General features: G+C 37.7%; 1 protein-coding gene across 3 annotated transcripts in view; it reads left to right on the plus strand.

Annotated features, from left to right (window-relative positions):
- PPP2R3B (protein phosphatase 2 regulatory subunit B''beta) overlaps positions 1 to 13,256 on the plus strand; it is a 52,459-nt gene that overhangs the window by 20,105 nt on the left and 19,098 nt on the right. For all 3 annotated transcript variants that reach the window (XM_075523138.1, XM_075523151.1, XM_075523145.1), the window contains exons 3-4: positions 11,011 to 11,196; positions 12,925 to 13,028. In XM_075523138.1, the coding sequence (XP_075379253.1) occupies positions 11,011 to 11,196; positions 12,925 to 13,028 (290 nt within the window). The remainder of the gene's footprint in view (positions 1 to 11,010; positions 11,197 to 12,924; positions 13,029 to 13,256) is intronic.

Here is a 13,256-nt window from a genome sequence, read left to right on the forward strand (position 1 = left end):
ATTTTTTAATAGATAACTCTGCATAAAACTCAGTGGAGCTTCAGTCTCTCTCCTCCTGATGTTGCCTGTTAGAAAGACCTTTCTTAGGTAATTTAACACCTATGGAATATAGTGAACTGGAAATGCAGCACTTAAGAGGCACCATGTCCATTTTGCTCATCCATATCTCTGAAACTTTGGAGGGAGAAGAAACTATCACCATGTCAAATGTACTGGCAACTTAAAGATGTGAACTGAAAGGCTTATTACCTGCTGATAGCTGAGCAGAGTTTTAGTCAACAGCTGGTGACATCCCTACCTGTCAGACCTGGAATATAAGCGCCTCATTACCCAGGCTATGTGAGGAAAATACATCTGAAGTTGGAAACAGAATGATAACAGAATAAAATGCATCTGTGTACAGTGACATGCTTATACCCATGTAACTCAGTGTTAGCTAAACTAGGTAAATAGGTATTTTTTTGCTACTTAGAGGCCACATCACCTTGTAGAATAGTTGAGTTCTAACTTTAAAACTAGACTGTTTTAAAAGTCAAATAAATTTGTGCTGAATATGATGACTTAAAAAAGGGGGGGGGGGGGGAAGCTGTCCTAAATCTTGACTTAATCTTCTGAATGTTAGTGCCAGAACTGAGTGCTGGTATATTTTCTGATACTTCTAATGCATCATGCCTTTATCTGCTGTTACTACTTGGTGATTCCTGTAGTTGTATGCGTTGCACCTCAGTGTGGAAATGTAGAACTGCTAGTTCCATGACCACCTGTTAATGATACTAAATGCTGCTTAGGCATGCTATTTATGTCAGCTGGATGAGAACTATTCTTCAACTTCTGCAGTGCCTCACAAGATTGGCTTTCCTTCTGAGTGAAGTAAGTTTAGACGTTAGTGCCTCTTGATCATTTTTGCATTCCTCTGTTACTGAAATGCTTCATACATGCTTGTGGCACGTTCAAGACTGTAATGAATACAGAGCCTGTAGGTGCTAATGTGTGCTGGGCTGGTGTGTGGTTGTGCTGTAGTGCACTGATTCTTCCAGTCATGAAGATAACATTCCCATTTCTGAGGTAAAATGAATTTTAAAAAGCTTAAGCAAGGCAGTTGGTTTTACAACTATAGTCACAGAAGTAGGTTGTGTAATAGATGTCTCTGGCAGCCCAGCTTTCCTATTAGCATCAATTTCCTAATTTAACATCATTTGGAGACCTTTTAACACCACAGAGCGAGGACCCAATATCCATTTTTACATAATAGTTTTACATCAGGCACACAAACACTTTTGTTAAAGAACAAAACCCAAGTGTTTGCGGGGGCAGGGGGATAGAAATCTCATTCCGACTGTAGCTAATAGTTACACTTGATGCTAGTTTGCTGACAGAATGCCAATTTTCTGGAGCAGATGCCAACATTTAAGATATTTTCATTCTATCTAAGCTGCCTGCTGAGACTGGCTAGTTAAGATGAGAGGTTTTCCATAAATGGTCCATTGCTAATGGTTTGCCAGGTCTTAAGCTCTAGCCTCTTAAAGGAAGCTGTAAGCAAACTGGTAGTTGTTTACCACTTCTGCAATGGAGACTCCTGGTTTGAGCTTAAAATGTATGGGCTGCCCTGTGGTAGCAGCTTCTTTACCTGCTCGTGGCTGGTAATAAATTTATGCAATGGGTACTGTTTCTGTAGAAAAGCCAATATGGTACAAGTTTGTTACAGCTTACTTTACTTGCATGCATGATTTAAGAGTCTAGATGTCAGTTCCCTCTGCAGCTGTTTTTTGACCCAACAATTCAGACATTGAAGAGTTCTGATTGATTTATTTTTCCCTTGGAATAAGAGTTTCACTAGCCTTTTCTCCATTTTAACATCCTTCCCATACCTTTGTAATCATTAATGCTACTAATAGTAGATGTTCTATGACTGTTGACGGTAGTACTTGGTATGCTAGAAAGCCTGAAACAGTTTGGCACATTTTCATATAAAATATCCTTCAACTTTTACAGGGTAAGAGGGATAAGAGACTTTCACAATTGTCCAAATCAGAATTTGTTGGGGCATTGCCAGACAGAATGCTTGCTCCAACTGTTGACTCTGCAGCTCAGTAACAAGGCTGAGCTTGTTGATATTTTTCTTCTTGGAGTGGATTTTTCCAAAGCTCAATTGCATTGAGTGATTGAAACTTGTTTTGTTGTAAACATGGAAGGATGAGAAGCTATTGCAGAGTTTAAGAATTAAGTGGATGTCTGTCTTAGCCCTATTTATTACTTTTGATGTTGAACTGATGGCCTGTCCTGACAAGGGCTGTTTTCCGTAGACAAATGTTAGAATTGCCTCAGGTGTAACTAACTGACTGTCAGTTTTTCCCCATTAAAATGATGTTTAGGCAGTCATGACTCCTTTGCAGGTAGTGAGTCCCAGTGTGGTCCATTGGCTGTGTACAATCACAATGATCATGTACTAGGAGGGTCTTACCATCTTGTCTGCTGAAAACAGTTGGGGTAACAGAATATACTGGTAAAGAATAGGAGTACTGATTTAACCTACGATTGGAGTATTTTCCGAGAAAGCTGCAACTATATGACAAACTGGGTATGTTAGTGACTGGGATACTTGATTTGACGTGATTCATAAAATGGAAGCTGTTTGACAACAACTCACAGCCAGTGACTAATATTTTTGCACCACTTCTGTCTTATCACAAAATGTAGAAAAAGTTGCCTTTCACAGGGTATATTTTTTCTGAAGAATCTTGCTGTTTTTCCATTTTATAATGTGTACCTTTTTCCTTTTGTAAATTAGCAGGGCATGTGGAGGAGACAAAAAGTATTTTCACTGGTCAGCCACAGTGAACTGTTAGAGCTATTCCTACCTCTAAAGCCTTTGGTAAAAGTTTTGCCAACAAATAAAGCAAGTTACTGATGGACATGCATAATAGGCAAAGGTCTCTTGTGCTCGTGCTTTTGAGGGGGAGGTGACTACTTATTCCTTTTTCCATTCCATCCCCACCCTAGGGCATTTCTGAATAAATCATTAAACTCTTTCTAACTGCGTAACTGGAACTTTTTTGATGCTGAAGCTCTATGCAACTGTACAAAAAACCAAACATATGCAGCCATGTTTGGAGGTGTTTCTACAGCAGTAATGTATCAGCAATAGTGTCCTCCAGTTCCCAGCAGGACTGCATGATTTGTCTGTCAGCTATACCAAACTGCAAATCAGGAGAATCCTGGTATTTCCAAAATTAGAGTTGTAGAACTTGGGTAAGAGACTTGTTAGTGCAGCATATATATTACTGAAAGTGAGGAGATTGGGTTAGGTATCATGCAGAAAAGTGATGCTAAGTTATCTTAGAGGGAGAGTTCAGTCTTCACTGAACTAGTAAAAATTAGTTTTTGACTATTTGAAAGTTTTCTAGTGTTTGCTTGTTTATTGCATGTAATATGACTTGTCTGTGGTGACCGTTTACACATGCTTTTAGTTGAATGTGTTTTTAATTTTAATATGCAAGATGATGTGTATGGAATGTATTTCATAGTTCCAGGTGGAAGCTTTTCCTGGATGCTGCTACCTACCGTCTCCTCCTACATGAGAATTAACACACTATCCCAAATAGGTTTGTGTAGATGTTCCAAAGTTTGCATGCTCTGCTGAAATACTAAGGCTTCAGTGGCTTTCTTTTGAGGCACATTTTGGCTGTTTAAATATGGCTTGGTTAAAGGGGGAAAAGTTACTGATAGTTGTGCCACTATCAAAAGTTTTTGAAAGAATTCTTTAAGCTGTAGTAAGACTTTCAAGACTATCCAGTGATGGCCTTTACTACAGCAATTTCACTGAAACTGGGTGGGGTGTTTCTTTCCCTAGCTATCATGCAATTAAGAGTAACTAGCTGAACTACTACTTACTCTGTTGTCTTGAGAATTAAAATAAGGGGAGAAATTAGCTTCAGGTAGCAAACAACTAACAATCTTTTTTACCTCAAAATTAGAGGTTACCATACAAATGGTATTTCAGTGACAAAATAGACATGAATTCTAGTTTGTTGTTAAGCTGACTTTTCCGACATTAAATTGTAAAATTAATGTAGATTCTTATCCCTGCCACTTGGTAGCCAGGGATACTCTAGAAGGATTGGTATTTTGCTGTTGAAGTTGATGTTTGCTCTCAACAGGGATCACATTATTAGTGAGTTACTGCACTGAAGGTACAGTAGAATTTGATACTCAGTGATTTTAAAAACCCAAAACGCACGCAAATCAGCTAAGTCTTCTGAGCTTTCTATTTGTAGTTTGGCTGCCAGTTGCCAGACCAGGAAGGGATTTGCCTGACTCAAGTTGTCAGTGGACAGAAGAGGGAACAGATCAGTTAAAGTCTCCATTTGCTTTATCTCCACTTCCAGCAACATTGTCTGCACTCTGAACTTCTGAACACAATGAGCTTGACATATAGTTAAACCAAATATTCAAAAGGTTTCCATACTTAGAGCTGATTTTATGTGCTTATAGCCAATAAGAAATGGAATATATTTTTAGGCCATGGAGCCCTAGTTCTAACTCCATCATATTCCTCTGAGTACTTCTGCAAGTTGTAGTGCAAGTCTAGGGTCTTCTTCCTTACACTTCATTCTTACTGTTGTAACATGAAGAAGGATCCTGGACTCCTGACTGCTCTAAACCTCACTGAATCTCTTTTGATTTGCTCATGGAATTGCTGCTTGCTAGAACATGTCAATCCCAGAAACTCAGGGCACTTTAACTCTGCCAAAATGGGACAGAGCAGTATATGGCTCAATCTCTGGAGTAAAGTTGGCTTAGCATTGAGGATTATCATTTGCATTGAATCACAAAACCAAATGACCATAGTCTTTTGCACAGAAATAGGCTTGAGAGTAAACTGCCAAGAATGTGCATAAATGAGATGAATGATAGCCATCAGTCTGTGTAAAACTGAGATGAGTGCACAACCTGGCGCACAGGCAGGAGGCTCCCAACATGTTTGGTTGGAATTTGAAGGTGAACACAGAACTGGTAACTGGAACACAGACTGCATGGGGAGGGTTGTTGAACCCTGCTCCCTTGTGTTAATTCAAGTGACCAGTATGTATAAAGTCAGAAACAGCATAGTTTGAAGTACTTTTTTTCTTCTAATGTTATATGGCTAGAACTTTATGGAAAAGTGTATTAATTTTGCTATTTCCTTCCCCTTATTATAGTGCAAATTTTAAATTACTACAGACCAAACTGGATCAGAGAACTGATCTAAGGCTAACAGCAAAAATAAGCTAGTCTAAAACTGCATCAGGGTTAAAATTAATAGATGTTTATCTCTTACTGTGGAAAGAGGAGCATGTGTGATAAAATTAGTATCTATAGCACATCCAAAAACAGCTGCCAGACAGTGACTGAAGGATAGCAAACTGAAGTCTGGGATAGGAAGAAGCAACTGGGACTAAAATATTTGTTGCCAGAGGAAAGACTTATGCATATGTACCCTGACACCTGTCTTTAGTATAGGTTCGTTCTCTGTAGGTGTCTCTCTGAGCTTGATCGTTCACGTATGTCTTAAAGTTAAGTTAGCCAAGATGAATCACAATCTTAGCATGGTTTTAAGCGTAATGTAAGCTTATTTCAAACAATACTGCCATAGCATGCCTCTAATCTTCCTTATGTTATCATCAGAGCCATGTTACTTCTAAGTGGAATCAATTGTGTGAGATGGGATGAGGACAAATAGGCTTTTTTAAGTTTGCTTTTTCGGTGTCTTGGTGACCTGAGGTAACTCACCGTACTGCTTCGCTATCACTAGTACTGACACATGGGTCAGTAAATGCTATATACGGGAGTGGGGGAAGATGCAGGTGTACTGTGGTGTAGCTTGCCTTATGCTGTGCTGTGAAACTTAATTATTAAGCTTTCAGATTAAATTACTGTTTTCAAGCTGTTTTTCAGGGCAATAGCTAGATTTTAGAGAACTCTACCTTGGAAAAAAACAAATTTTGAAAGCTTTAAGTTGTCAAAGGATCATCTTTCATGGAGGAAAAAATACTGTTGAGCATATCAAGCTGAATGGGAAGTAGTACAGCCAGTGAACTCTTGGAGTAATAATTCTGTCTTTTTAGTTTGGCTAGAAAGAGGCTAATGAAGAGCATACAGAGACCAAGGAGAAAACATCACTTCTTTAACGTAGATAATTGGAAATCTGAATGTCTACCACAAGGTCAAGAGAGCTGGTGTTACCGAAGAGGTGTTTCTCTGGGCTTGCCCCGAGGGAAGTTCTGGTAATAAGCTTACTTTACCTATCCAGAAACAGATTTTTGAAGGCAGTTTAACACACCAAAATATTTGAGGTGTTGGAATAAATTTTTCTAAATTAATGTCTTTTCCTTCCAAATGAGACTGAACCCTTTTCTAGACAATAGTAGCATAAATCTTTTACCTGGTGTTTTCAAGATTTAAATTCCATAAAACTACTGATCCATGTCACTTGCTTATCTGGAGGGAAACGTTGAGCTTCACAGCACAATCAAATAGATAGTAAGTTAAAGCAGAAATATGCCTGAGATTTTATTGGTCAGACTTGGACCGATGGCTATAAAAAGAACAGAGAGACAGGAAGGCTGGTCAGGTACTCCTTTTGAGCCTGCTTACTGATAACATTTTCTTACATTCACAATTACCATTTAACTTTGCTAGGCTGTAGGACACCTTGGAGTCTGTAAGAACTTACTGAGTTTAATAAAGGAGATATACTTGTCACTTAAAAAAAATAGTGTAGCATAAGCTTAGAATTTTCAAGTTCATGTGCTAAACAGCATTTGGGTCTCATCACTACTATCCTATTGCCCTTTGGGTCTCCACGTTGACTTCCTTTTTCTGTTGTGTATCAGGGAACTTCATGCAATATCTGCTTTTGTTGTTGGGTGGTTTATGAGCATTGTACGTGGGTGGTTGCAGGGATATTAGGATTTAAAAGCCTGAATAGCATACCTCTGCAGAAAATCCTCTTAGCTTATTATGCACTTTGTTTTACCCAGGTAATGTTAGCATAAAACGTGATACATAAGAATGGAAGACCCAGTCTGTTGAAGAACTAAGAACTAGATTAACTTATGCATTGCACATGTGAAAACTATTGCAACATTCCTTTTTTTTAATTCCCTAGTTAACCTAAGGATTTGAACCAAACTTTTACCTATTCGATAGGTAAAAATCTCTTTATACTATTTTCAGTATTTAATGCCATTTTTTTAATTTGGGATTGTGGTGTATCACTTCTTAGTAAAAACTTAATGTGAAATTGGCCGTAAATGTGAGGTAGAAATTTTTTTGGGACCTGTTGTCTTGACCCTGTTGTATGTATTCCATTGACTTTTTTCTAATATGGACATCCTTATGGAAATTCATGTCAAATAATACAGCAAGAGCTGAACGCTAACTCTGTAAATGTTTTAAATGTTTTTTTCAGAGAAACAGGCATAACAAATGTTGGTGTCAGATGCTAAAAAGCATCAGTGTTTCTGAATGAAGTTTTCTTTTTCTGTAGTCATGTCAAAACAATGCAAATATCAAATTAGTTCAATGAGCTTGTGTCTTAATCAGTAAGCTGTCTGAAAATATTACATTCATAAACCTATGTGCCTTGTTTCCTTTTCCAGCAAGTCCTTTTTAAATGAGGCTTCAGTCATTTCCATTTGAATCCACATATTCAACCCCTTTGTGGGGTTCAGTACTTCTGGGTGGTAGTCTCTATGTGCAGATGTAGATCTAGACTTGACTGAGTATACAGTCTTAAAATATCTGGGCACAAGCACCCCCTTTCTTTTTACTTCAGAAATACATCCTGTCATTGAACAACTCTATCATAGTGTCAGCTCTTTCCTTCTTTCAGTTGAGAGAGAGGGGGAAAGGGCACCTCATTTTAAAATCCCCACTGTCTTCATTTTTGCTTAGAACCAAGTTAACTGCTGAGTGCAACTCATCTGTTGGTAGAGGTAAGACAACTACCTAGCCAGAAGACTGAAATTCTCTCTTTGGAGTGAGGTGTATCCATGTTCTCTGGTATTTACTAACATATCATTATATTGTAATTATTATAATGGTTTTATTTTCCATTCACTAGCAACAGCTGGAAGAGTATCTGGAGAGTTGCAAAATAAAATTTTCCCTTTGAACAGTGACCCCATTGGGATATAAATTCCCACTTCCTCCTTTGTAACAGTCAAGGCAAATAAGTGTTGGGTAAGTGTGGACAGTCCTTAGGGTTGTGTGTGTCAGGAATGAAAACTGGTTATGTATTAAAGGTTTTCTTGAATTCTCTTATAGACAAATCTTGCGTTAAGTTTGTTTACATTATTACAAACAAGGAATTTTCAAGGAATCCTCACTTCCTGTCTTTTATGTAAAACTTAAACTGCAGTCTCAACTTTACAATACAATTGCAGATTCTGGACTTTACATATAGTTATTGCAAAGGCTAATGCGCCATTCAGTCCTGACACTGAAGCACACATCTGCTTGTATGAGTTATTTTCAAGCTTATACAGCTGTTACCCTTACCTCCAAGCATGTTATTTTTTTGTGCTATTTCTTGGCAAGTTACAGTGAAAATCTTCATTTACCTAACCAGTCTCTTTAGTTCTGAATCTGTTGCTTAACTTCTTCCTCATAATCATGGTCTGGAACATGTTTACAACAGATAAAAAGATTTAAAAAATAAATAAATAAAACCCCTTTATTGTATAACCCTTTTAAATAACACCCAAGGAAGTTACATGTACTAGGATAGATCTTACTACAAATCCTGAACTGAGATCTTCACATCCATTTAAGAACAGCTTTTAACCTGGGCTAATGGAAATCACTTATTGTGTACTCTGAGGTATCTGAAGTAAATTAGTAGTTTCTGAGAAAATATAAAGTTTCTGATGAACAAATAGTTCCATTGATAGCCTTTCTTCTTCTCTTGGGACCTTTTCCAATGTAGTCTTCCCTCTGCCCCCACCTTTCCTTTTAAAAGAAACTTTTTTTGTAATCTGAGGCTCTAAATTTTCCTAGCTGTGGATTTTTAAAATGCCTTGTCTGTCTCTACTACATTTTCTTGAAATACTGATTTACCTCATGTTACCTGAAACATTCAGGGGACATTAGTAGTCCATAATGGACACTTAGCCTTTTCTCAGATGAGGCACACCTCATCGGGCATCTCTGAAGAATTGGAACACCCGCTGCTTTGGTGGCAATTTGAGCAGCTCATGTGGGAGTGGCTACCCAGGCAGATCTTGTAAATGGGGAAATTAAAATTGATTCTGTTAAGTTTGAGATGCTAAATTTGGTTCTGTTAAGTAAAAGGTGGTTTGATTGCCAGTGCTTAAAAGCATGCTAGCTATCAGACTGTGTGGTACCAGTCCAAGAAACAGGTCTTTAGTCTGGTTTTGCATAGGGTAACTGCTAGGGCTCTCCTAAAGTGCTGATGCTGGGTTTCTAAAATGAAACAAGGTGTTAATCCAATTGTATACATTATTTGTAGTTCTGATTGTAATGTTACTTAGAGAATAAAATGTTGCTATGTTTATTCTTCCCAAAAGTTTGGAGGAAGTCCACAGTTGGAAGGGATTCTTGATGCCTGGTGGCACTCTTGTTCTGAGCTCATGCCTCATTAGCTGGACCACTAAACTAATGACAAGGTATCAAAAGTTTTAATTTACAGGATTCTTAGAAAATGACAGATATTTACTTCAGGTGTCACAGATGCAAGGTAACTCTTTCCTCTATGAAATAAAACTTGTAACTCTGTTGAGGTAATTCTGCAGCTGGGAACAGGAATGCTGGCTCAAGTGTAGAGGATGGGAAAGAAAGGTTGATTCCGGCTTTTTTAGCATGTGTAGCATTCCAGTGAAGGCTTCTGGGTTGCAACCCTGCAAATTAAAATCTGCTGTCCGTAAGCACCTAGTTCTTTCACTGACTTAAGGAAGGATTTGATTGTGATAGGAAAGCTGGGTATCTTTACAGGCACTTTGACAAAGGTGATAAGGAGTAAAATGAGGGTTTGGGATTTCGGGGGGTTTTTTGGGGTTTGTTTTTTGCCCCCAGTTCTGGTTGGAAATGAGATGGAATTCAGGATCTTGAACATATCTAACACTAGGATGAGCCACCTTATAGCATTAACCATTGTTTTTTACCTTTGAACAGTGGCCTTGGGATGAAAGACTTCATGTTTAATTGCTAATTTTGAGTTGCCACATAACTATTGTTACTTTGCTTGTTATCTTTGTTTCTCTGCCTTATTGGACTTTCTTTTAGAAACCATGTACATGGTAAATTCTTCTTATTTAAATGCATTTAGCTTCAGTAAAATAATATCTCTTGTTACTGTTCTTGAGAAACAGATTTCTAAGCTCACATACCGTAAGTGTGGATAGTTTATAAAAAAAATCCCTCTGCAGGAATCATTTACTACCTTTATAAAATCAAGCATTTTTTAGGATCAAAAAAAAAACCCCAAACCATCTTCACTGTAACTAAATGAAACAGATTGGTGATTTGTAACAAAGTTGTCATGCTTATTTCAAAAGTTTGAAGCTGTAAAACTAGAAATATTTCAAAAGTACATTCTTTCATGACCTGTCTGTTAAGCTAGAAGTTGAAGTTTTTTTCTTCTGAAACTGATAATCTGAATTATTTCAGATGTCTCCAAGAAGCTGTCTAGTGTATTAATCTTGAAACTGGATATGTTGAAGACTGAAGTTGTTTTTATTAAATTTTTAACATCCTTCTAAATCTTTCTAAAGATTTTAGAAAGATTTTAGAAAGATCTAGAAATTAAGTCTTTCTAAATGACAGTTTTTGGAAATACTCATGAATTTTTCCAATGTGCTCTCATTCTTAAATAGCTTATTTAGCCTATCATCAGAAATCTTTTTGAAGGTGTGTTGTAACATACAATACCAAGAGATTCAAGTCATCCAAAGCTGACTATTATACATGATTTCATTATACCTGACTGTCAAATATGTATTATGTGTTTAGGTTCAGACAAAGAAGGAAGAAACTTTGCCACCATCACTTAGTCAAAACATTCCAACTTTCTATTTTCCTCGAGGATGTCCTAAGGAAAAAGTGAATATAGATGCTGTGATTGCCAAAATTGAGAGAACTTTCTCTGAGTTTCCAAATGAGAGGGCAACGTTAGAAGACATGGGGAAGGTTGCAAAGGTGAGAACTTGCTGGCTGTCTGCTTTTAGTACTGTACACCTATGGAAAGGAAACATGAATTCTGTGTGCTTTGTTTTCTTGCATTATGTGTTTTCATCTCCTACACAGTAGTACCAGTAAGACATCATATTCAACATTGATAGCACAGTTATGTGTGGAAATCTTTGTGTTAACTATGTCTCAAATGGCCCTACATTTTGCTTACAAAAAGAAATTAACATTAAAACAAAGCTTGAACTATTTTTTTTAGCTGCATAAACAACCAAATATTGAAGGGCACTTTGTATGTTGTTCTGTATTGACCAACAGACTTAAGACAAAAGCACTGTTAATATGCATCTTGTTTTCAGGCATCCACACTGTTTTTTCTCATTTGGCAGTGTCATGAACCTCCATTGTAAAGATACTGAAAGACAGAATGGTTTGGTAACTTGAGATTATAGCCCTCTAGTTATTATTGAAGAGCTAGTTTAGAGTTATGGTAGAGTGACAAACTACTGAGCTTAGAAAGCAGCAAATATTTTTTTAACTTCTGTGTAATGGACAATAAGCTAGTTAAACTTAAATTTCCATTTTGTTATATGGAATCAATGCTTGAAATATCACTGCAAGTCATGGTCTTGGTAATGCGTATCAGGTTCTCATCCCTGTTCCTGTCACTTTGCATTTAAAGTCCAGGGTCTAGAAAATAGAAACAAAGACTTGTCACAAGAGCAGGACTGGGGGTTCAGAAACTCCTTGTTTGCCTCACCAGAAGCGTTTAACTGCTAAGTTGAATGATAGTATTCCCACCTTCCACAGCTCCTTTCCACAGCAGGAGACACCCTTGCCTCTCAGCAAGAAAGGTGGAAGGGTCCAGTCACCTACAATTCAGCAATGAAAGGCACCCTCCTGAAGCGTAGGGAAAAGCCTCTCAGTCTGAGGACAGTATTTGTCAAACTCACTTTTTCTTATTTTTTAAAGTACTGGTTAAACTACTGCATGAGAAGTAACTGTCCTTTTGCTCCAGTGACCTTATACATCTTGCAGTATTCACGATCTTACTTGAGATCCATGTGAGATTCTCAGAGGTGCTGCCATGTTTGACTACTCCAAGTTGTAGCCAGTTTTAGGCGAGATAGGGACTTAGCTGTTATGACTGAGGAAGCTTGGAGCAGACACAGAAGCAGCACTGGAGGTATATGTGGGAGCACTGAAGCTGTGAAGGTGTAACTTTTGGCTGTTCTGAAGCAAGGTACTGCTGCTCAGGGAAGGCTAGCCTACTACTCAAAATTGGATAGAAGATGCACATGCATATGCAAGGATGCAGATGAGTTGAGCCATCCTCTGAGCCAGACAAATGTAAACTAGCTCCAGTTCAGAAGTTGTGTAACTGTTTGCACTGTCTTGAGCTCAGCTTAAAGATATCCAGCCCTTTAGCGGAGCTTATTAGCATGGACTCTGTTCAGCTGCTTGGACAGAGCAGGCATGTGACTGCATTCATCTATTAGGAATGCTGCAAGCTGCCCTATGTTTTGCTTTCCGCTTTTGGATTTCAGCCTAAAGCAGTTGCTTAAAATTAATTATTTTGGAGGGTGCAGTTGGTTTCAGAAACAGTTTTAAAAAATCTGTGCCTTAATGTTTTCTTCTTAACACTTGCAAAATTTAATTTTTGAAAGACTTATAAATGAGGGAGTAACTCTCAAATAAGCAATCAATGAACTGACTTGACGTATACTTTAATTCTAGGCTTGTGAATGCCCACTTTACTGGAAAGGTCCTTTGTTTTATTGTGCTGGAGGTGAACGAACAGGATACGTGTCAGTTCACAAATTTGTTGCAATGTGGCGGAAGTAAGTAGATTACTTTTTAAGTACTGCATTTTTAAATTGAAATGTGATCTTTTAAGCTCTGAATGAGATGCAATCTGTAAAGGGGAATAAAAAACTTTCCCATAATCAACCATTGACAGCAAACTTGTACCTGGGAAAATGTAAGTAAATCATCGCTTTAATATAAACAAACAAATCTTTATTTACAGTGTTTATAGATTTTTGAAGCATTTGGTAAATGACTGGCTG

This window comes from Mycteria americana, chromosome 1 (genome assembly GCF_035582795.1).
Source record: "Mycteria americana isolate JAX WOST 10 ecotype Jacksonville Zoo and Gardens chromosome 1, USCA_MyAme_1.0, whole genome shotgun sequence".
Classification (NCBI taxonomy): domain Eukaryota; kingdom Metazoa; phylum Chordata; class Aves; order Ciconiiformes; family Ciconiidae; genus Mycteria; species Mycteria americana.